Source organism: Otolemur garnettii, unplaced genomic scaffold (assembly GCF_000181295.1).
Source record: "Otolemur garnettii isolate 467f Iridium unplaced genomic scaffold, OtoGar3 scaffold00007, whole genome shotgun sequence".
Taxonomy (NCBI): Eukaryota; Metazoa; Chordata; class Mammalia; order Primates; family Galagidae; genus Otolemur; species Otolemur garnettii.
Window position 1 is genome coordinate 21,675,542 of NW_003852402.1, and position 21,341 is coordinate 21,696,882.

Below are 21,341 nucleotides of genomic sequence, written 5' to 3' on the forward strand. Positions count from 1 at the left end.
ATTTATGTGCTTGCTGCTATATTATTTCCCGCCTGAAGAAAAAACATCAAATCCCCTATGAAATGCAGTCCTATATTGATTGAGTGCCTACCATTACCATGTGTCACACCCAGGTCCCTGCCATGCAGGGGCTTATAGTCCAGTCAGAGATGTAGGGACACAGACAACAATAAGCTCAGAGCCACACAATCCTGGGGTCAGACCAGCACCTAGCGGGCTAAGGTCTCCCAGACGAGGGTCAGTGGGCTGGGCTCTGAACGTTGGTGTGTGTGAACATGGGGTCAGTATGGAGATGTGACCTCTCATCCACCCCTTCAGAATGCTGAGCTCGGGCCGTTAGGTAGGCATCTTCCATAAGCAAAGAAAAAGTCATTGATATTTCCTGTGCTGGCCAAACTAAGGAAATGGACATGTCCTTTTGAGGCAGATTTAAACAACAAGAGTTAAAATAAAAAAGGTTTGAATATGAAGAATGCCACATTTCCAAGGCCTCACCAGTTACTGCTCCTTTCACTAGGATTTTTTACTTTTGAGGATGGAAAAGAGGTGAAAAGATGACACCTGTCTCTTCTGCACCCCCTTTCCACAAATCTTAGCCAAGCAACAGGATGAAGATTATTTTCCCTTCTGCCAGGGCAGGCCAGACCCTCTAAGATGGGTGTGAGAGGCCTGTGGTCAGCCACCTTAGGACAGGTGACCACAGGCCACAGTGCATGATCTCCATGGAGAACCTGCAATGTTGTAAGAAAAAAAATCATGATTTAGCGAGCAGGGCACAACCTCCTGTCCTTGCAGGGAGGCAAGAAGTTAAACCTTTTTGAAGGACGTGTAATGCTATGCACAAACCATCCATGGTATGTTACATGAAAAAGCAACGATTCTGATTTATGATTAGTAAAGTCATAAAGTATAATTCTAATTTTAAATTCATATGGCATATAAAACTAGTTGTGTCTATATGCCTATATACAAAGAAAACACATCAAAATAGCAGTGGAAAAATTCCACCAACAGTGGAATTTTATAGGAGAATTTTATGGACGTCTTTATTCTCTGTATTTTCAAACTTCTCTCCTGGGACCCCCTATTGTATGGAAGGAGAAAAAGTGATTTCGTGACTCTCTCAGTTAGCTGAAATTAGCCCTAAAGAAGCTATCTGCATTTCGGCCAATCCGTATGTCAGTTCTAGCCCGGACAGCCATCTTAGCAGGGTTGCTAGTATTTATCTCTAAATGCCAAAAACCCATGATGGGGAAATATTTATTTCTATAAATATAATTTATGAAGATTAATTTCTGCCTGGTACTTGAGAGAACTAACTATAGATAGAGCTAAAGAGATGTCAATAAATTGTGTGAATATGCCCAGAATATTCTCCAAGCTATTTTTGCCTCAGGAAGTGGGTGAAGCAAGTTGTAGACCAGGCTTACCCCAGGTCTTATAAAACAAGGGGTACGGCAAAATGTAGCCTCTTTCTGGAGACCCCACTGAGAACACAGAAAGGAAAATGCTTCCTCTTGGGGTCCCCATGGGGCATTGTTTGCATTTGACCGGCAGCCGAAGACAGCTGGAAGAGGTGAGATTAAAAGCCTGGCCAGAGCCTGGAGCGGTGGCTCACGCCTGTAATCCTAGCACTCTGGGAGGCCCAGGTGGGTGGATTGTTTGAGTTCAGGACTGTGAGACCAGCCTGAGCAAAAGGTAAACCCCATCTCTACTACAAAAGAAAGGAAGGAAGGAAAGGAAGGGAGGAAGGAAGGAAAGGAGAGAGAGAGAGACAGACAGACAGACTAGCTGGACATGATGGTGCATACCTTGTAGTCTCAGCTGCTCAGGAGGCTGAGGCAAGAAGACTGCTCAAGCCCAGGAGTTTGAGGTTGCTGTGTGCTATGACACCACAGCACTCTACCCAGGGTGGTGACAGAGAGAGACTCTGTCCAGAAAAAAAAATTAAAAGATTCTGGCCAAATGAACAGGTAGCCCACTGGCGCGTGAGGTGATCCACGGTATACCTGAAGACAGGGCCTAGGTCTTGCTAAAGAACAAGACCAGCAATCACTCTCCATCAGAGATCAAAGAGACACTCAGCGCCCCTGAGATTATGACTCGGCGCCTGTGGCTCAAGCGGCTAAGGCACCAGCCACATACACCTGTGCTGGCAGGTTTGAATCCAGCCTAGGCCTGCAACAATGATGGTTGCAACCAAAAAATAGCCAGGCATTGTGGCGGGTGCCTGTGGTCCTAGCTACTTGGGAGGCGTAGGCAGGAGACTAGCTTGAGCCCAGGAGTTGGAGATTGCTGTGAGTTGTGATGCCACAGCACTCTACCTAGCGGGACAGTTTGAGGCTCTGTCTCCAAAAAAAAAAAAAAGAACCCTGAGATTATGCATGAAGGATGAATAAGATTATTTTGAACTCAAAGGTTTTTCTCTTTTCATCCAAATGGAAGGATTATTTGTTATTATAACAATTATTCATCTTCATTTAAGTCAAATCTAAAACACACAAAGAAATATAAAGAGAAAAATCATCCATAATTTCAATGCTCAGCCATAACTTCTAGTAGCATCCTGATAGATATCCGTTTTCTGGGCATATATACAGATGCCATCGTGTGTATATATACATGTATTTTAACACACAATCTTAGAACAAGTCTTTTAAATAACTCAATTTCCATTTTAAATGACTGCATAGAAAAATCCTAGTCATGTGGCAGTTAATATACATTAATTACCTGGGTAGCCAGAGCTGTTCCTGAAGGACAGATGATGTGCTTTGTGCTCTTTTCAATACCAGATTAAGGAGTGTGCTGGGCACAGTGTCAGTGAAGTTTGCAGGGGGACAATGGAGACATGCCTTTGTCTCTCTGTTAGCCTCCTAGGTAAGTGATGGGGGACTGGGAGACTTTCCGTCCCCTGCATCATTCGGTGAGCACTTCCTAGATGCTATAGGTGAGGCACAGGCCTCAACACACAAGACGCTTAGTAAGGGCCAGGCACAGTGGGTCACACCTGTAATCCTAGCATTCTGGGAGGCAGACGCAGATGGATTACTTGAACTCAGAAGTTTAAAACCACCCTGAGCAAGAACAAGACCCTTGTTTCTACTAAAAGGTAGATAAGCTAGCCAGGTATTATGGCAGGTGCCTATAGTCCCAGCTACTCAGGAGGCTGAGGCAGGAGGATCACTCAAGCTCAAGAGTTTGAGGTTGCAGTGAGCTTTGATGGCACTTTACCCAGAGCAACAGGGTGAGACTCTGTCTCAAAAAAGAAAAGAAGCGTGGTCAATATCCCTGGCGATGATAAACCACAACCACAGCTGCCTTGGGGACACCGCAGGAAATATAAGCTGCCCTGCACCTCTGCAGGTGGCAGAAGAAAAGCAAGTTTGTGTCCCCTCAGTATAAGTAGGATCTGTCTTTCAGTTATAATGGTTCTTTAAGATCCTGTAATGTAGCAATCCTTAATTGATAGATCAGAAGCCCTGGGGAAAGGGAGAAGGGAGGAGGAGATTTGATGCGCTCCCTGGGAGATGTCCCCTTGAACTGGGATTCCCCGCCCTACATCCCACATAGCTGCTGCTAAGGATGGGAGTGTTGCCCATGGTCCTCCCAGCATCTTTGGGCACCCAGAGATTAAGCATCCCTGTGCTGATGGTTCTGTTCCCGTCACCAAGGACCCCCTTCAGCTGGAGGCTGCCACTCAGCTGGTCCTGGCACGAGACCCAGGCAAACAGGCCTGGGTACCCTTGTCCCAGGATGACCCAGGAATTTCATGACTTAATGTTTTCAGCTTTTTTTTCAACACTTACAGAAGTCTTTTATTTTATCACAAGTAGAGTTCTGAGATATAGTGGTCAAGACAGAACCTGTCAGATGCCTGGAGTCCCCCAGCTCTGCCAGGTGCTGCCTCATGAGCAAGTTATCTACCCTTTTCTGAGCTTCATCATCTCCTGTGTAAAATGGGGGGAGAAACAGACCTGCAGCACAGGACTGTCCTGGGAACCCAGAGAGAGTCTTCGGAGAGCACTTAGCATGGCACGTGGGCACATGGGACAGAGTCAGTGTCGGCCAGTATTACTGTTGGATTGCACACTGTTAGTAGTGATGCTCAGGACAGTCCAGTAAGGTGGCTACTGCTACAGCATCATCCCCATTTGAAGATGAAATAAACCAGACTCGCAGTATGCTCTTTGCGGTAATTAACCTCACGCCTGCACCAGACATACACATGCACCCCCCCACATACACATACTCGTGCTGTCTTCTTTCTTTGGTGGTCTGTGTAAGGTAAGAAATCCTTGCTCAGGGCCAACTGCCGCAATAAATATGTCTCAAGAGACTTATGTTCAAAAGGCCAAAGCAAGCATCTTCCAATAAGCTGCGTGAGCCAAGAGGCGCCAAGGTCAGAGACAGACCAGGTTCCAGCACTTGAGAGACGGGAGGGAATGAACGTCAAGCTGAGTGAGTCTGAATTTATGCCCCAGGGCGGGAGCGCTGGAGATGAGGGCATGATTGGGAAGGACACTGCAGCTCTGAAGTTCGAGCCAGCGTATATGAAGGGACACCTTAGTGCTTGCAGTGTCCCAGGGGCCACATGGGCCACAGACATCAGGGGGCTTCCCTACAGCTGGAGCAAAGGTGAGGTGGCTCCAGGATCAGCCTTCTCTCAGCTCTCAGGCTGGTGGCTCCCCTCACCCTGCCTCAGGGAGGGTCTGAGCGGCCTTCTTAGCATTACAGGACATCTGCGTTATCCACTGCTGTGTAACAACCCTCAAAGGCAGTGGCATGAAGCAACGTCCACTTCATTATGATCATGACTTTGGAGGTCAGGGGTCTGGGCTGGGCACAGCAGTTCTGCTCAGCATCCAGAGCCTCAACCAGGGAGGCTCAGATGCCTGGACACGCCAGGCCAGCTGGACAGACCAGGGCTCTGTCTGGCGTTGGGCCTGGTCCATGTGGTATCTGCTGGAGCTCAACTGTCCATGATGGCTCCCTCACTCCCAACCCTTGAGCCTGGGCTGGGATGACTGGAACTTGTTGTTCCTCTTCAGGCAGCCTCTCCTGTGTCCAGCTGGGACATCCTAGAAGCACGGTGATCTCAGGACAGTCGGACTTTTCCCACGACCAGTTCCCTCAGAGCGAGTGATCCTAGAGACCCAGGAGGGAGCTGCAAGACTCCTCTGATCAACCTCTCAGGGGCCAACAGGCTGCCTCTGCTGTGTCACACACTGGCCACGCAAATCAGAAAAACCAATCCAGATTCAAGGAACAGACTTGACCTCTGAGCAGGCCAACTCGCTGGCAGGCACAGAAGCCGGCAGTCAGTGGCAGCCATCTCGGAGGCAAGCTGCCGTCCTGGGCAGGGCCAAGGGAAATGGCTTCCCTTTCTGTCTCTGTGGTGTCTGTAAGTTACTTAACCTCTCTGAGCCTCAGCTGCCTCATCTGGAAAGTGGGACGGATACCCTGCCCGTGGCTGTGTGAGACTTGAATGAGATGACTGTAATGATTGGCCCAGCGCCGCACACCTGTTAAGTTCTCTTCCTATGGTAGAGAGGCTGCAGTAACAAGTAGTTATGTCACTGTCACTCCAGTTTGTCCTTTGGATGTTCATTCTTCCAGTAACCACATACTCAGGGCATGCAGGGCCTGGGCCCCGGCCTCCTGCACATACAAGGCAAGAGAGACTTGTTGAAATCTCTGAAGGCAGAGACCAGCTGGGCTTTCAGATCTTTTGGGTGGCATCACTGGCTCTTAATGCTACACAGCATCACTGGGGTTGGCGTGGCTGGCTGGAAGGAGTAAGGCTTGTCACCTGAGCTTTTCCAACATTACAATATTATTTTCAGCCTTGTCCCAGTAGAATCTTCTGTCACAATAACAACTCTCCTCCCATTTGTTTTGGTTTGTTTGCTTGTTTATTCTTGAGACAGAGTTTCACTCTGTCACCAGGGCTACAGTGCAGTGGCATCATCACAGCTACCTGCAGGCTTGAACTTCTAGGCACAAGTGATCCTCCTGCCATGGCCTCCCAGAGTATTACGGGCATGGGCCGCTGTGTCTGGCCCTCTCCTCCCATTTAATTATCAATGGTGAGGATGATAATAGAAGAGGCAGGGTGACATGAGGAGGGACAGGAGAAATCAACCTGAAGGGGGCGCTTTCCACCATCCAGGCCCCTTGTTGAGCACCTGACCCCCACTGGCCTGTCTTGGGACCCAAGGTCCCCCAACCCCCAGCATCATCCTGAAGCCATAAGGCTCCTGAACAGGAGGGAAAATCACAGTGGCCAATTCTCTCTGCAATCATAGAAGAACATGATAAAGCTCTCTAAGATAAAACAAAGATGTCAAGGAGAACACCAACCAAACCAGAAGAAGCCATTTGGCAGGAAAATTTAATCCCGCAGTCCGTTCTCTTTGTCTTATCTGAGCAGTTTTCTAATTCCAGGAGCTAATTAAAAATGAAAAGATAGAACTTCTAACCCATTCCCTTTCAGACCCTTCAGGCTTTTCGTAATAGTCCTGAGAAAAACCTGAACCGCCCAAATGAGCATCTCTGAGTTTCATTTGAAGACGCCGGAGCCTTACATAGATCTCACTTACAGGAACTTGTTTTTAGGTTAATGATGAAGAAATTCACACTCATTAAGTCCCACCGTTGCAGCTTCTAAAGGCTACATGTTAGAGAAGCGCTGAATCTCACACATTCATCTTAAAGAATCCAATTTCCACCCAAGGCACAAATCTCTACTGTTCCTCCCTGGCAGATGGATCCACCATCTCCCACAGTAGCAGAGAACAAGATCAAAAGCCTGTGACTTCATTCTGAGAGACTAGAGGAGTCGGAAGCCCTGCCTGCCTTTCAGAGGGGACCCACGCGGCACTGAGGGGCAGAGCAGACGGTGACGTGAGTGCCGAGTGTAGGCAGTGGTGAGAGTTCAGCCTTCTCTGTGCAGTGATGGTCGGAGCTGCCTCCCAGTCCTCATCCTCCTCCACTATCATTTGCCTGTGCGTTACTAATTTACTAGTCTGACTCATCCCTGGAGGCAAACACAGGCTCAGTGTTCATTGCAGAGAAGCATTTAGCTTGCTGTGCAAGGTGCAATCTCTCCAACAAGCGAGTGTCTTATCTTGTAGGACCATTATTTCCTAACAAGCAGCTCACGGGACAGACGCCCCTCTGACAAGCCAAATCTCAAGCTCAGAGGTGATTCCCCCACTGGGTTCCCCCAATTGGTCTGGCAGTGATCTGACACCTGGTCAGTCCAGAAGCCCTGGGCCTCTTCCCCTTGGCCTTGGAAAGCCATCCTGCACCTCCTGCTCCCTCCTCATCAAGTGGGAATGATCCCATGCACTTCTCCCCAGCAACGTGGGGCCTGGGCTTGCAGTGTGCTTGGCTGGAGTGGAGGTGGGCAAGAGTGGAGAGGGCCCGTTGCAGTGTCAGCATTAGCAGAATATTTCTGTGACTGTAAGAAGCCAAGGATGAAAACCTGGGACAGAGCTCTCCTGTCCTCAGCTAGGACCGTGGCATTAAGGTTCTCTGTGACCAGGAAACATCTGCTGCTTGGACGCACTCTGACCTCTGGGTGTGCCTCTTTGGGGTCAGACCATGTCATGTTTTCTGGGTGAGAGAGGTCAGGATGGAGCTGTGCTGGGAAGGAAAGGCGGACATCAAAGCGTGTACCTGCAGGAGAGACGAGAGCTCGACATCATCTTGAGAGACAGGTTTCTGGAAGGTCCAAAGAAAAGACCCTTTCTTCCAGGCGCTGGCCTGACAGAATCTCCTGTCTCTTGCTGATTTGGTGATAAAATATAGAGTGGCCCCACAGGGAGAGCCAAAGCCTCAAGAAATAGAAGGATAATTGGCCCTGCTGGAGCGCTGTTTGCACGCTGGCTGCTGGGACTGTGAGACGCCACCCCAGCATGACTAATGCCTCTCCCCTCTGCCTAAATTAGGTTTTGATTGTGTTCCGTAGATGTTCCGCTGAACCACAGATGTTTGAGGTAAAAAGCCCCAGACTTCTCAGGAACACCTCCCGTGGAGTGTGTGGGATCCTCCTTGCAGGCATGGCTGAGGCACTCCCAGAACTCGGCAGAAACCCCAGAAGTAACCCCTTCCCTTCCAAGGCAGCTGCCCTGGGGGAGCTCTGGATAGAGGGGACCTTGGTTGGAGGGGAGCTCTCGATGGAAAGGAGCTCTAGGAGGAGGCTCTAGGGCCAGTGGGTCATGGGCCCTGCTCCTCGTGGGCCTAACTGGGGAGCTGGCTCCTGAGGGGCTGTGAGCTGTAAGCACAGGAGCCGCATCAGTGCCTGGGGTAGACCCTCAGTTAGCCCTGGGGTGTCCTGTTCCTAGATTTCCTCCAAGTCACTGCTGGAGCCTTTCAAGGTACCTGGCTAGTTCTCCTCCCCCGGTGTTCCTCAGCCATCCGAGTCATTCTGATCTTCCACGTGCCCTACTAAACGCTTTCTCATTTTTCTTGCAGAATCTAGCCTACGAAATCATCCTAACACTGGGACAGGCGTTCGAAGTCGCTTACCAGCTAGCACTACAAGCAAGAAAAGGGGGGCATTCCTCCACACTTCCGGAAAGCTTTGAAAACAAACCCTCCAAACCCATCCCCAAGCCCCGCGTTAGCATCCGCAAGTCCGTGGTAAGTAGAAAAGACAGGGGTGTTCTGAGAACCTTGCACAGGAGGGAGCGGGAACTGCCCACCGGGCGCTGGATGGTGTGGGTGCCATTTAGACCCCAGGCCTGCCCCTCCTCATCCTTCCCTTGGCCGCCACCTGTGTGTCCATCATCCTCTCAGCTTGGTTCCCACAAGGTCTTGGGGGCCACCTCCCTGAAGCTGGAGGCTCCAGAGAAAACTCCACTTTCACCTGTAGCAACCTGGTCAGGGACCCTGGCAGCTGCTGCTGTTGCTGTTCTTAGTGAATGTCTCCCGAAGATTCAGGAAAGCTTGGGAGAAACGTTTGCTGAGGCTTTGGCTGCCTTTCAGAGTCAAAACCTCTTGCAAGGCCCTAGCCTCCATGGGGGTCTACAGAGGTTCAGAGTGGCAATGTCCCTGCTCCCCAACTAGAGAAAGCTGAGTGTACCGGCTGCTGTGCTGTGTGAGAGGCCAAGGGGCCTTCTCTCCAGCAGCAGAGCTCTCCCCCTCTCATCTGCCTACCTCCAGGAATTTCCTCCCCTTCCCTCCCACAGCTCTGCAGACACCCTGTCCCCACAGGCTCCCAGGACTTCAAATCCACCTCCTCTGGTAGTCAGGAAGCCCCAGAGCTGGAAGGGCCAGCCTCCCATCTGGTTTATGCTCTGGCTGCTTTACACCCTAGAAACCCTGGGGTCCCCCAGAATGCACCGCTGCCTGGCCCCAATCCCTCCATCTGGAACTCTCTCCCTCTCCCACTGCCCTCCCTTCATAGGGGAAGAGCAGGCATTTTTAACCTTTGCAGGGAGGCACCTCCCTTGGGGACCATGTGGTTCCTTTTTACAAACTTCCTCCTGGCCCCTCTTTTGTCCTCCTCTTGACAACTGTGACATCATCCCCTCCAACATTTGTCCCCTGCTCCTTGACAGTTTGCTTGCGGGGTCTTGCTCTTCAGCCAGGCCATTCTGCAGGCCGGTCACTCATGAGCGAGCACCACGGGAGCCGCACCCCCTCTGGGGTCTCTACTCACTTGCTGTGCCCTCTTTAGGACCCCCCCAGCCCACAGGCTTCCCCTTCACCATCTCCAACCCCGATCCACCCCCAGCTCAGGACTCACACACTCCCCTTCTTCTTTCCCATGTCCACTTTGCTGCCGACCAGACTTCTGAAGCTCAGGATGTGCAGAACAGAGTTCTTGATTTTCCCCTTCAGAGCGGCTTCTCTCTCCATCTTCCCCAGCCCGGTACTCAGCACAGCCATTCCATGCTGCTGAGGCCCTCATCTCCAAGCCTGGACGCCTGTCTTGCCCTCACCTCTGTGTCCAACCCAGGAGCAAATCCCCCCACGCCAGCCCTGTGAACTCTGCCCCTCCCCCCTCATCACTCTTCTAGTCTAAGCCACTGCTACCTCCTGCCAGGCCTGCTGCCTCGGGCTGCCCTCTGCAAAACAGCAGAGGTCACATCCTGGCCCCCATCCCTTGAACACCTGGAACCCGAGCTCCCACCACACTCCTCTTTGGTGCTCTGGCCTTCCTGTCCTGTGACTCTATAAGGCTCACTCCTAGCTGAGGCCTTTTGCCACCTGTTCCCCGCCACCCTGGAATATTCACCCTCTGATTTCTGCATGGCGGACTCCATCTCGTCACTCAGACTCAGCTTTTCCTGAGCACCGCTTTTAATTCTGGGTAGCAGTTATGATTGATTTTTTTTTATTTGTCACTTGTAGATTATCTATCTTCCTCCACAAAAATAGAGGTTTCATGTTCACACAGGGACCTCCTCTGTTTTGTCACCACTGGGACCAAGGCCATAGCAGGTGCTCAGTGAATACCTATGGATGAAGAAATGAGGGCCCAGGGATGGACTTAACAAATACATCTTTGAGATTAATTAGGCGGTTAAGTGTCCAGGGATTTACAGAATGTTTTTGATATTATATTCCTCTTCATGTGAGCCAGATAAATCTGTTCCTGCCAGCTGTTTGTGTCTAACTCTACCTTGGTCCCCAAACACTCCTCCCAGCAGAACACAAAGAACGGTCAGGTGCCATAAGGGCTCATAGAACATTCAGCTCGATGCTGTCCCTGGGAAATAGGAAGATGTATGGTGACTAATACTGATCTTTGCCTGGCTCAAAATCCATCCCTATTGGCTCAGCACCCGTAGCACAGTGATTACGGCACCAGCCACATACACCAAAGTCGGTGGGTTCAAACCCAGCCTGGGCCAGCTAACCAACAACGACAACTGCAACAAAAAATAGCTGGGCATTATGGCAGGTGCCTGTAGTCCCAGCTACTTGGGAGGCTGAGGCAAGAGAATCGTTTAAGCCCAAGAGTTGGAGATTGCTGTGAGCTGTGACATCATAGCACTCTACTGAGGGTGACATAATGAGACTCTGTCAAAAGAAAAAAAAATCCATTCTTATCAACCAACATCCATGTTTGATGTCCCTTAGCGCCAGGCATTTCTTGTTAACAAATCTTCAGTGATTCCTAAGAGCAAGTGAAGTCTTCCCACAGCCCATGAGGACACAGGACAAACATGGTAGAAGGCAGGGGGTCCCCCAGCAGGCTGCAGGACTCAGGGTGCACTAGGAATGGGAGGGAGAGTCCTGCCCAAAGCCCCAGCATCCCTGACCACAGCAGGTGGCCATGGCAGGGCAGAATCACCAAAGGAGGGGGCAGTGATTTGGTGCAAATCTCACTCTGGGCTCCTGGGAGCTAGCTGCAGGAACACGCTGCTATCCTTGGTCGAGAACTCTCAGCCTGACTAGGGCCCTGCTTACCACTCCTCAGTTATCTCCCCTACTGCCCTACCGCAGCTCTGAGAACTGACCCTAAGCCCTCAAATGGCTACTTTCCCTTACCTCTAGGACTTTTTAAAATGTATATATATATTAGTTGTATATATTTGGGGGCTACAGTAATATTTTGACATATGTATACAGTGTGTGATGATCAATCAGGGTAACTGGGATATCCATCTCCTCAAACATTTATCTCTTCTTTGTGTGGGGAACATTCCAGATTTACTCTTCTGGCTATTTTTGACATATACAATAAATAATTGTTAACTATAGTCTGCTCCCTCTGCTATCAAATGCAAGGACTTATTCCTTCCATCTGACTATTTATACACATTAACTGACCTCTCTTCCCACACCCTTCCCCCACTCTTTCCAGACTCTGGAAATCTACGCTCTATCTTCATGACATCCACTTTTTCAGCTCCCACCTATGAGCGAGAACATGAGATGTTTGTCTTTCTGTGCCTGGTTTACTTTCCTTAACACAATGATCTCCAGTTTCAACTGTAGGGTTGCAAATGACAGGACTTCATTCTTTTTAATAGCCAAGTAATATTCCATCAGGTGTATGTATGTGAGCCACGTTTTCTTTATCCATTCATTCATTGGTGGATACTTAGATGTTGATTCCACAGGCATCAGTGAATAAACACAGGCCTACAAATATCTCTTTGACATACCGAATTCCTTTCCTTTGGAAAGGAAATCCCTCCCAGCAGTGGGATTGGTGGATCAGACAGTCGTCTATTTTTAGTTTTTTGAGGAATCTCCATACTATTTTCCTAGTGGCTGTGCTAATTTGCATTCCCAGCAACAGTAGGGGATTGTTCCTCTTTCTCTGCCCCCTTGCCGCTCATTTTTGTCTTTTTGATAACAGCCGTCTTTACTGGAGTGAGAGGATATCTCGTTGTGGTTTTCGCTTGCGTTTCCCTGGTGATTAGGGATGTTGAACGTTTTCTCAGATACCTGTTGGCCATTTGTGTGTCTTCTTTTAAGAAATGTCTTGTCAGGTCTTTTGCCCACATTTGTTAATTGGATTATTTGGTTTGGGGCTTATATTCTGCTATTAATCCTTTGCTGGATGGATAATTAGCAAATATTTTCTCCCATTCTGTCATTTGTCTCTTCACTTTGTTGAATGTTTCCTTTGCTGTGCAGAAGCTTTTTAGTTTACTATACTCCTATTTGTCTGTTTCTCTTGCCTGTGTTTTTTTTGTTTGTGAGACAGAGTCTTACTCTGTCACTCTCGGTAGAGTCCCATGGCATCATAGCTCACAGCAACCTCAAACTGTTGGGCTCAAGTGATCCTCTTGCCTCAGCCTCCCAAGTAGCTGGGACTGCAGGTGCCCACCACAATGCCCAGCTAGTTTTTGGAAACAGGGTCTCACTCTTGCTCAGGCTGGTCTCAGACTCCTGAGCTCAAGCAACCCACCTGCCTCGGCCTCCCAGAGTGCTAGGATTATAGGCATGAGCCACCGCGCCCAGCCATCCTACCTGTGGTTTTGAGGTCTTACCCAAAAACTCTTTGCTCAGACCCATGCTCTGTGGCATTTCCCCCCTGTGTCCTTCTAGTACGTTCTGGCTTCAGATCTTACATTTAAGTCTTTAATTCATTTTGAGTGGATTTTCATCTATGGTGAGAGATAAGGGTCTGAAGCTCCTTCTGCATGTGGTGATTCTGGGACTTTGCCCCATGCTGGTCCCTCTACCTCAAAGTATGTTACCTCCTCCCAGCTTCTCCAGGTAAATGCTTGCTGGTCCTTCCCTCTTCCAGTCAAATATTCCCTTCTTCTTTCTTGAAATAATACTTATTCAACAAGACTTTAGTGTGTGCTTACTATTTACGGGGTTGCCAGAAGTTTCTGAGCATGGGGGAAATGGCAATAAACAAAACGGACAAAATCCTGCCCTCACAACACACAACGTTGTGACGGAGGATGAAGAATAAACACATATGTAGGGCAGTAAGTATGGTGACACAGAGAAGCTGAGCCAAGAAGCCGAGTTGCTATTTTGAAGGAGGCCTGGTAAGGCCTCCAGGAGAGGTGACCTATGAACCCAGACCTAAATGACATCAGCGCAGGAGGCATGGTGAGGACTCCGGGGTTCCTTTGGATGGAAACCCTGGAGGGTGAGAGCCAGGGAGGGGCAGGGCCTCATTCACCTCCTCCAAGAAGCTCTCCTGGCTCTTCCCCTCGTAGTTCACTTCTCAGTGCTGAAATCTGTCTCTGCTCCCTATCTGTGTACCCTCGAGGGCAAGGGCCGTGTCTCATCACCTCTCACCCTTTGGGTACCTTGCAGAGAGTCCGTACGCAGTAAAGTGTGTCCAAAGAGCGAACACGACCGTATAACAGGCATCAGCCTTTCTGTTTTAAAGCAGATCGACCCATCTGAGCAAAAGACTTTGGCCAATCTGCCGTGGATTGTGGAGCCGGGACAGGAAGCCAAGAGGGGAATTAATACCAAGTATGAAACCACGATTTTCTGATACCCGCCGTCCTCCTGTCCTCGCGGTGCCTTGCTCGCCAAGCGGTCCCGGAGGCTTTCCTTCGCCTCCGTGTCCACCCAGCCCAGGAGGAAGACTGCTCTGTTGTGGCCTTGCCACGGGCAAAAGGCCACTGGCCATTCCTGGGGAAGTTCTTTCTGCACCAGTGACGGAAAACGCCAGACTTTCCAGTCGCAGCCCCTGAGAGGCGTGAGTTGAGACGGGTTCTCCCTGCTGCCCCAACTCCCCTCCCTACCGCTCCCAAGGTATTTCTAATGACTCTGCCCCATACTTGCTTTGCTTTGTTTGGGGATAACGCTTTTTATTTAAAAAAAAGAAAAAGAAAAAGAAAATATACCGAGATCTCTAATACTGCCTAAAAGCATAAAATCTTGGATGTAGTTTTCACTCTCAGCAATTTTAAAGGTAAAATCAGAACAGAATTGCCGCCCTCCCCCATAAAGCTCCCGTGTAATCGTGGTATCGCCAACTTATCATTGAATGCAAAAGGACAAAGACACCCCCCCCTTGATTGCCAGGAAATTCCATTTCCCAGTTTCTATATTTGTGGATTTTTTATGTCATTGCCTATGTCAGATAAAGAAAACCTTTACATCTAAGGATGGGTTCAAAATTCAAGAGTGATTTAAAACAGAGGAATTTATTATACACAGAAAAAAATGTGTCTTGTATTAAATATTTTTATTAAAAGAATGTTTCATTAATGCATTGGTAAGAAAACTAGGTTAGTTGTGAGGGATATTTCTGGTTTCATTTCAAGTAACTAAATTTGTACTGCTACCACCAAGAGGGCTGGCTTGGGCGTAGCAAAATACTGATGAACTGCTCCCCAGAGCAGGAGAACCACAATTGCTGATGCAGCCTTCAGCCTGCAGAGATTGTTTTTTTAATCTTCACAGTGTTTTAAAGGACATGTTTAAAAAATAATCAAATAATCTAGGGCTCCTGCTGTCAAGATTTCTGTCATGGAAACCTTGTTTGAGAAAGGTGTTAATAAAATTCTATTGCAAAAATTTTTTTTTCTAGAAAAAAAATAAATGCAAAAAAAAAAAAGAAGAAGAAATTCCAAAGTAATAAAACTTTTCTTGAAACAAATAAAAAAAAAAGTTTGCTTACTATTTGATTAAATAAAATTTACTTACGTTTCTTTAAGGTATTTTAATTTTTTTAATGTCTCTGTGGAGTATTTGTATGATACCATAATGTATATTTATGTAGAATCAAATTATATGAACAGTACCAATATCATTATAGAAAAAAAAAATAACATTTTAATGTATATTGTTCTAACCGATCATATTGTGAATCATTTTGAAGTTCATTATAGCGATATGGATAAATTGTGGAATTGTCTTAATGTTTTTTTTTATTAACTGATATTATTTTAAACCTGAGCTTATCAGTTACATTCATCAGTTGGTGAGTTTTGAAGAATAACTAACTTTTATTTCAAACTGACAAATGTATATGGTTTTAGTTCAGTGTTGAAGAATTTTAATACAATATTAAATTACTTGAACTGAACAGTTCTTTGTATATATTTTGCCAATTCACTGTTGATATGTATGTAGTCAAATAACACTAAAATATGGTACCAAGAGGAGATTGTATAGGAGCAAAGTAAATAGGAGCTTTGCTGAAACAGAAGCGTATGTGTAAATAAGCTTGGGCTTCCAGTTATAAATTTTGTAATTTTTGTCATTATTTATATCCTATAAAAAAGCACACAAAAATAAAACAGAAGTTGTACAGCCACTAGTGCATGGCGTCCTTCTGTGAGCACGTCCCCATTCCCATGTAGGAGCAGAACCAAAGGCCCAGCCTCCTCAACACCCACAGCAAAGGGGACTTTTCTAATTGGCAAAATCGTTGAGAAAATTTGCTCATTTCCAAGTTCAACCAGTCTGAGAAAGAGACACTGGCCTCTGAGGCTTGAATTTCAGCCCACATCCCCCCAGTTACCTTTGTTTAAATATTAAAGTGGCTTGTAAGGAGGAATTGCCAAAATGGAAACTTTTAAAGGAGAAAGGACCACCAAACTGGATCACGTCATGGTCCAAGATGGATGGTATTTTGGAGAAATATTACGTAGTAATCATCAGCTCTTTCATTTTTCCTCAAGCCAACTGCCTGCTGCCAGGTGCACGCGATGAGGCCATGCTAGAGCTGCAGGTGTCTGCGGTCCCTGACTCACATTCCGCCTTTGGTGACCTTCAGGGGGGTCTCCCTACTGCTCCATCCAAGTTTGTTACCCTCAGAGTCCCACACCAAAGCAATCTCAGGCTGCTCCCAGCCTGACATGCAGAACCCTGGGGGGAGTTGAACCCCAAGGAGCTAAAACTAGCCTGAGATGAGGAGTGAGATTCACACCGAGAAGGGCAGGTTTCCTGAAGGAGGGTTTGGGCTGGGATTTCTCGTTGGAATGCTTCACCTGGGCTAGTTTGACCTCTTTTTCACCTTTCTTGACCACCAAGAGGTCAGCAATCCTCTTATTTATTCTCTCTGTGGTCAAAAGTGTACTGTGTTTATATCAGTAATGGTTCCAGCATGAAGCACATGGCTCACTTCAATTGGGACAATTTAAAAATTTTTTAAATAGATGCCACGCAGAGAGGTTGGCACCATGCAGGGAATCCAGAGGGGAGATGGTATCCTTGAGCTGGTAGCCGCCTGACAGGCAGTGAGACAGGCTATTTGGAGGGGCTGCCCCCCAGGTGAGGGACATGGCCAGCTGCAGGGACTCTCAGAGAGGAGCCACTCCTCCCCCTGCATTGCCTAAACCCCCCCGAGATCAGAAGGTCCATACAGGGCAGCCCCACAGACCGAGCAGGGGCAGACAGCAGAGAGCCAGCCAGCCTAGGCTTTAAGGAAGGGAATCTCTAGCTAATTTTCTTGAAGGAAAAATTGACACACCACTAACTGTAATAACCATGAGGTCGGGGAGGGGGGTTCTTTGAAAGCTAACATTATTCAAAAAAGAACTTGAATTCAATTACTCCATTCATTTTTTTCTTATTAAGTTGTATTCTATGATAAATTTGAGAGAATGAGCCCTATGAAAATTATGCCTGGTTAGTTCATTAATAAGTCATGGGAGTGATTTTTCTCAGGGCTTACCAGATTTTTTCCAAGTTGGAATACTTAGGAATATCACTGGTACATGTAATGTTTAGATATAATGGAGAAGACAGGCTTAGATAAAGAACACGTGGCCAAATTCTCAGACATTGCTTCTAAGCTATTTCTGAAAAGAAATGAAAATGTGATAAGTGGTCTGGCCTCCAGAGACCCCAGAGAAATGGAATATAATGGCCATGTTCGGAAATCTATATGGATTAGGCCTTTCAGGCTGCTAAATTTTTAAGTCCTCTTTTTACGGAGGCTATTCACTGTGTTTCCTGTAAAAGTTAAGCAATCTGACAGTTACACACACGGGCCAGCACAGAGTGTACCTGCATCAGGGTCCCGTGGCCACTCCACACTCTGTGCCTGACTCCCCCTCACCTAACTGCTGTCTGTGCCTCTCCTAGGCAGATGGACCCCAGCATCTGCACCCCAGCAACAGTCTTGCTTCCCACAGAAACCATTTCCAAAGCAGGCCAAGAGCACACTGGGAACTGGTTTAGGCCTGCTGGCCAATCACCGTCCTGCATGCTGTGTGATGCCTTTAGTAACTGTGAGCTAGAACTTATTTTTGTGGTTAAATTATCCCTATAACCATGGTGCCAACCTGGGAAATGCTGATGCCACGCAACTGTTTCCCGTCTTCAGCTGAACCCAGTCTGCTCATTGGGCCCTCTGATCCACGTGGCACCATTTTCAAGTTGCTTCTGCAAAGGTGATTGGTCCCAATCCAAAATATTATACACTCAGTGTGCAATTCAAAAAAGAATCCTAGCTACAGATAATTTTTCTCTTCAAAACCCGAGAGCCCTGTGTTTGTAAAAGCCACAGGGGCATCTGACTTTCCAAGAGTAGTTAATGACCAGTGATGGAAAGACTCAGACATCAGGCTGAAATAAGAGACCCTCCATTTATCAGCTCCAGTGGGGTCACCCAGGTGGAAGGTGGCAGCTGCAAGCACCAGGGGTCCTTTCTGGGTTCAGACAGCAGAGGAGAGTGGGTGTCAGATGACAGACACCCCCCCCCCCCAGTACAGCTGCGCTGACACACATGTTCTGAGTCCTGCCATTTACAAAATCTCCAAGTTCTGTCTCTTCACCACAGTGATAGCACGCTGAGATGGAGTCAGCTTTTACATCCAGTCAGCTCACAACATGGTAATAAAAACCATTCCGAGCCATCCATATTCAACAGTCAATTTAATTGTCCTCTGGACGTCTCAGAGCCTCCATCCAGCATCCCACCACCTGCTCCCTGCAGAGCCGCCCGCAGCCTGCAGTCTCTCTCCCTCACAAGTGGCAATAAGGCACACGGTGAGGAAAGTCAAGAGGCCCCCAAGGAAGTGGCAACATCCGCTGCTTCCTGACATCTGAGGCTCATTTCTCTCCGAGTCTCGAAAGTGCATGCTCACTTTCCTGTGAAAGAAAAAAATCCCAACGTGTTAAGTCGGAGAGACTGGGAAAGCAGTACAAGAGAATTAGCAATTCCATCTTAGCAGGCCATTTCCAGGTGTGGGTTGTGGGGCAGGCTGCAAACTCAGATGTCACGAGGGGCGTCCAGACCCAGGGAGGGAGTGGGCTGGGGCTGTGCCTTGTCTTGGGACAGCTGCTGCTGAGTTCCAGCGACTGTTGGCAGGCAGAAATGAAGACCCTGCATTGACAGAGTTTTCTAAGAAATACGGATTCTTTTTTTTTTTTTTTTGAGACAGGGTCTCTATTGTCTGAACTAGACTGCAGCAGCCTCATCATAGCTTACTACAGCCTCAAACTCCTGAGCTCAAGCAATCCTCCTGCCTCAGCCTCCTGTCTAGATGAGACAACAGGTGCCTGCTACACTGCCCAGCTAATTTTTCTATTTTTAATAAGGATAGGATCTTGCTCTTGCTCAGGCTGGTATTGAACTACTAGCCTTAAGTAATCCCCTACTTCAGCCTCCTAGGTAGTTGGGACTATCAGCATGCCCCCATACCCAGCTAATTTTTCTAATTTTTCTATTTTTTGGTGCAAATGGGGGTCTCACTCTGTTTCTCAATCAGGTCTCAAACTCCTCAAGCAATTATCCTACCTCAGCCTCCCACAGTGCCAGGATTACAGGCACAAACCACTAAACCTGTCCAGAAATAAGCACTTTTTTATGCAAAGTCACTGGGTTTTGAAATGTTGTCAGTAAGTTGGCAAAAAGTAAAGGTGAGCCAAACAAAACTCACCTGTGGCCTGAGTGTGGGCCATGCATCGCTTATTTGTGAACTCTTAAAGTCACTTTATGACTTTCGGAGACTTTACAGAGTTTCAATGGCCTCACAGCTACATTTTCCCATTGGCGGGAGAAGTATATCTGTGACTGGGGTGAGTGGGCACAGAAGGCAGAGATTCAGGGGTCAGCAACAGTTGTTGAAATGCTGTTAATACACCAGGTTTGTTTGTGGGAGCATCAGGAATTGCATTAACCACCAAATCTGAACAGAAAAGACCCCACAGCTGTGTTAATATGCACACCAAACTTCTGTGTGCTGTCCAGCACACTGCTGAGAATGCCATGGGCAGAGCAGGTGCGTACAGGCATCACTGCGCTACAGGCACCAGGGGCAAGTGCAGAGGTCCCAGCTCTCAACTTACATTGCACGCTGGAATCACGTGGGGAACTTTAAAAACTAGTAATGCCTGGGTCCCACCTCCAGAGATTCTGGATTAATTGGTCTGGGGTGAGGGCTGGGTTTGGGGAGGTGTTCTAATTCTCTAGGTAATTCCAGATACAACAAATTGTTAGAAGCATGCTCCTGGGTGTCCCGGGCCCTCTGATCCCCTGAGAAGTCAGGGAGCCCACGTGGCTCCACCCACCAAAGGCCTCCTAGGAAGTAGGTCCTTGAGGAGGTTAAGCCATTTGCTCAAGTAGCACAGATGGGAAATTAGTGCAGCCAGGATTTGAACTTACATCCACTTGACAGCCAAAGTCACACAGATGCCACCAGGTTTCCAAGCCACAGGCCCCAACAGAGAGGCCAAGGTCATTTCCCCTCCCAGTCCCAGCCCTCCCCACCACTCGGTGTATGCATAGCCCAAAGAGAATCAAGTTTGGAACAGTTCAAAAGGGAGCAGATGACAGCTTTTCTGCTAAGTCTGTCTCCTAAAAGCCAGCAGCCTAGGAGGAGGGGACGTATAGGAGGGTGCCCAGCGACAGGTGCGGCCCATGGAGCAGAAGCAGCAAGGTCCCCATTTGCTAACCACGGAGATTTGGGCAGCACAGGAATGGGGGGTTGTAACTGGCACAAAACAGAATTATTATGCTGTTTATGGCGTCCTATGTCAGATGCTTGACATTTTTTTAAGTCTCACAATATCTCTGCATAAATGTGTTTGTTCCCTACTTGACAAGTCAGGAAAGGAAAGGGAGGCTCTGAGGGATTAAACCTTACCAGATGAAAGACAAAGGAGAAGAGGGAAGAGGAGATCAGATAGCAGAAGGAAGCACAGACCCCAGGATCTTTCAAAGTAGAAACTGCCACCATCCCTGCTCAGGGCTGCAGTCATTTGAGAATTGAGAGCGGCTTGGGCACTGGCCCTAAGTGCTGGCTAATCCAATGTATCCCCTGACCCTTGCTGTACACTGGCTGTCTTCAGAATGGCCCCAGATGCTTTTTCCAAAGAGCAATCTGCAGGCACAGAGACAGACGCCAAAAGTAGAGCTCCTGAGAAGCAGAGACGGCGTCCGAGGTCGGTACTGGTGCACCGTCCTGACGTGTGCAGTGGATGAGTGAAATGAGTAATGAATGAGGGGAATACGGAGCTGAGGTGATGCTCCTGGATCCTCCAGCCCAAGGGGGTCAGTGGGGAGGTGCAGGCAGTGTTAGCCAGAGGAGCAGACTGCCTTGGACCCAAAACCCAGCTTCACCACTTAGCTACCAGGCCGCAGGGACTTAACATTTCTGCACCTGTTTCCACACCTACAAAAGAGAGATAAGTGTTTGCAGCACTGTTGTGAGAATTCAATTAAATAATGTATAGGAAGTGCCTGGCCCAAGGCTTGGCACATAAAAGGCCTTCAAAACAATAGCTCCCGGGGCAGTGCCTGTGGCTCAAAGGAGAAGGGGGCCCCCCGCCCTGACCATGTATGCCAGAGGTGGTGGGTTCAAACCCAGCCCCGGCCAAAAACTGCAACAAAACAAAACAGTAGCTCCCCTTCCTTCTTCCTAAAAATGATTTGTTATGTCTCAGAAATTGACAGAGAATAGGGTGATAAACTCAAGGTGATGAGTTCAGAATCACAG

General features: G+C 48.1%; 1 protein-coding gene across 38 annotated transcripts in view; it reads left to right on the top strand.

The window, feature by feature from the left end:
* Positions 1 to 21,341, top strand: part of ANKS1B (ankyrin repeat and sterile alpha motif domain containing 1B) — a 1,028,517-nt gene that overhangs the window by 1,003,414 nt on the left and 3,762 nt on the right. For 19 of the 38 annotated variants that reach the window (XM_023509216.1, XM_012801222.2, XM_012801223.2 and 16 more), the window contains 2 exons: positions 8,482 to 8,649; positions 13,826 to 15,707. In XM_023509216.1, coding sequence (XP_023364984.1) covers positions 8,482 to 8,649; positions 13,826 to 13,936 — 279 coding nt within the window. In that variant the 3' untranslated portion in view covers positions 13,937 to 15,707. Of the gene's footprint in view, positions 1 to 8,481; positions 8,650 to 13,809; positions 15,708 to 21,341 lie in introns of those variants that run through there. The other 19 variants (XM_023509217.1, XM_023509218.1, XM_023509222.1 and 16 more) reach the window with 3 other exon arrangements.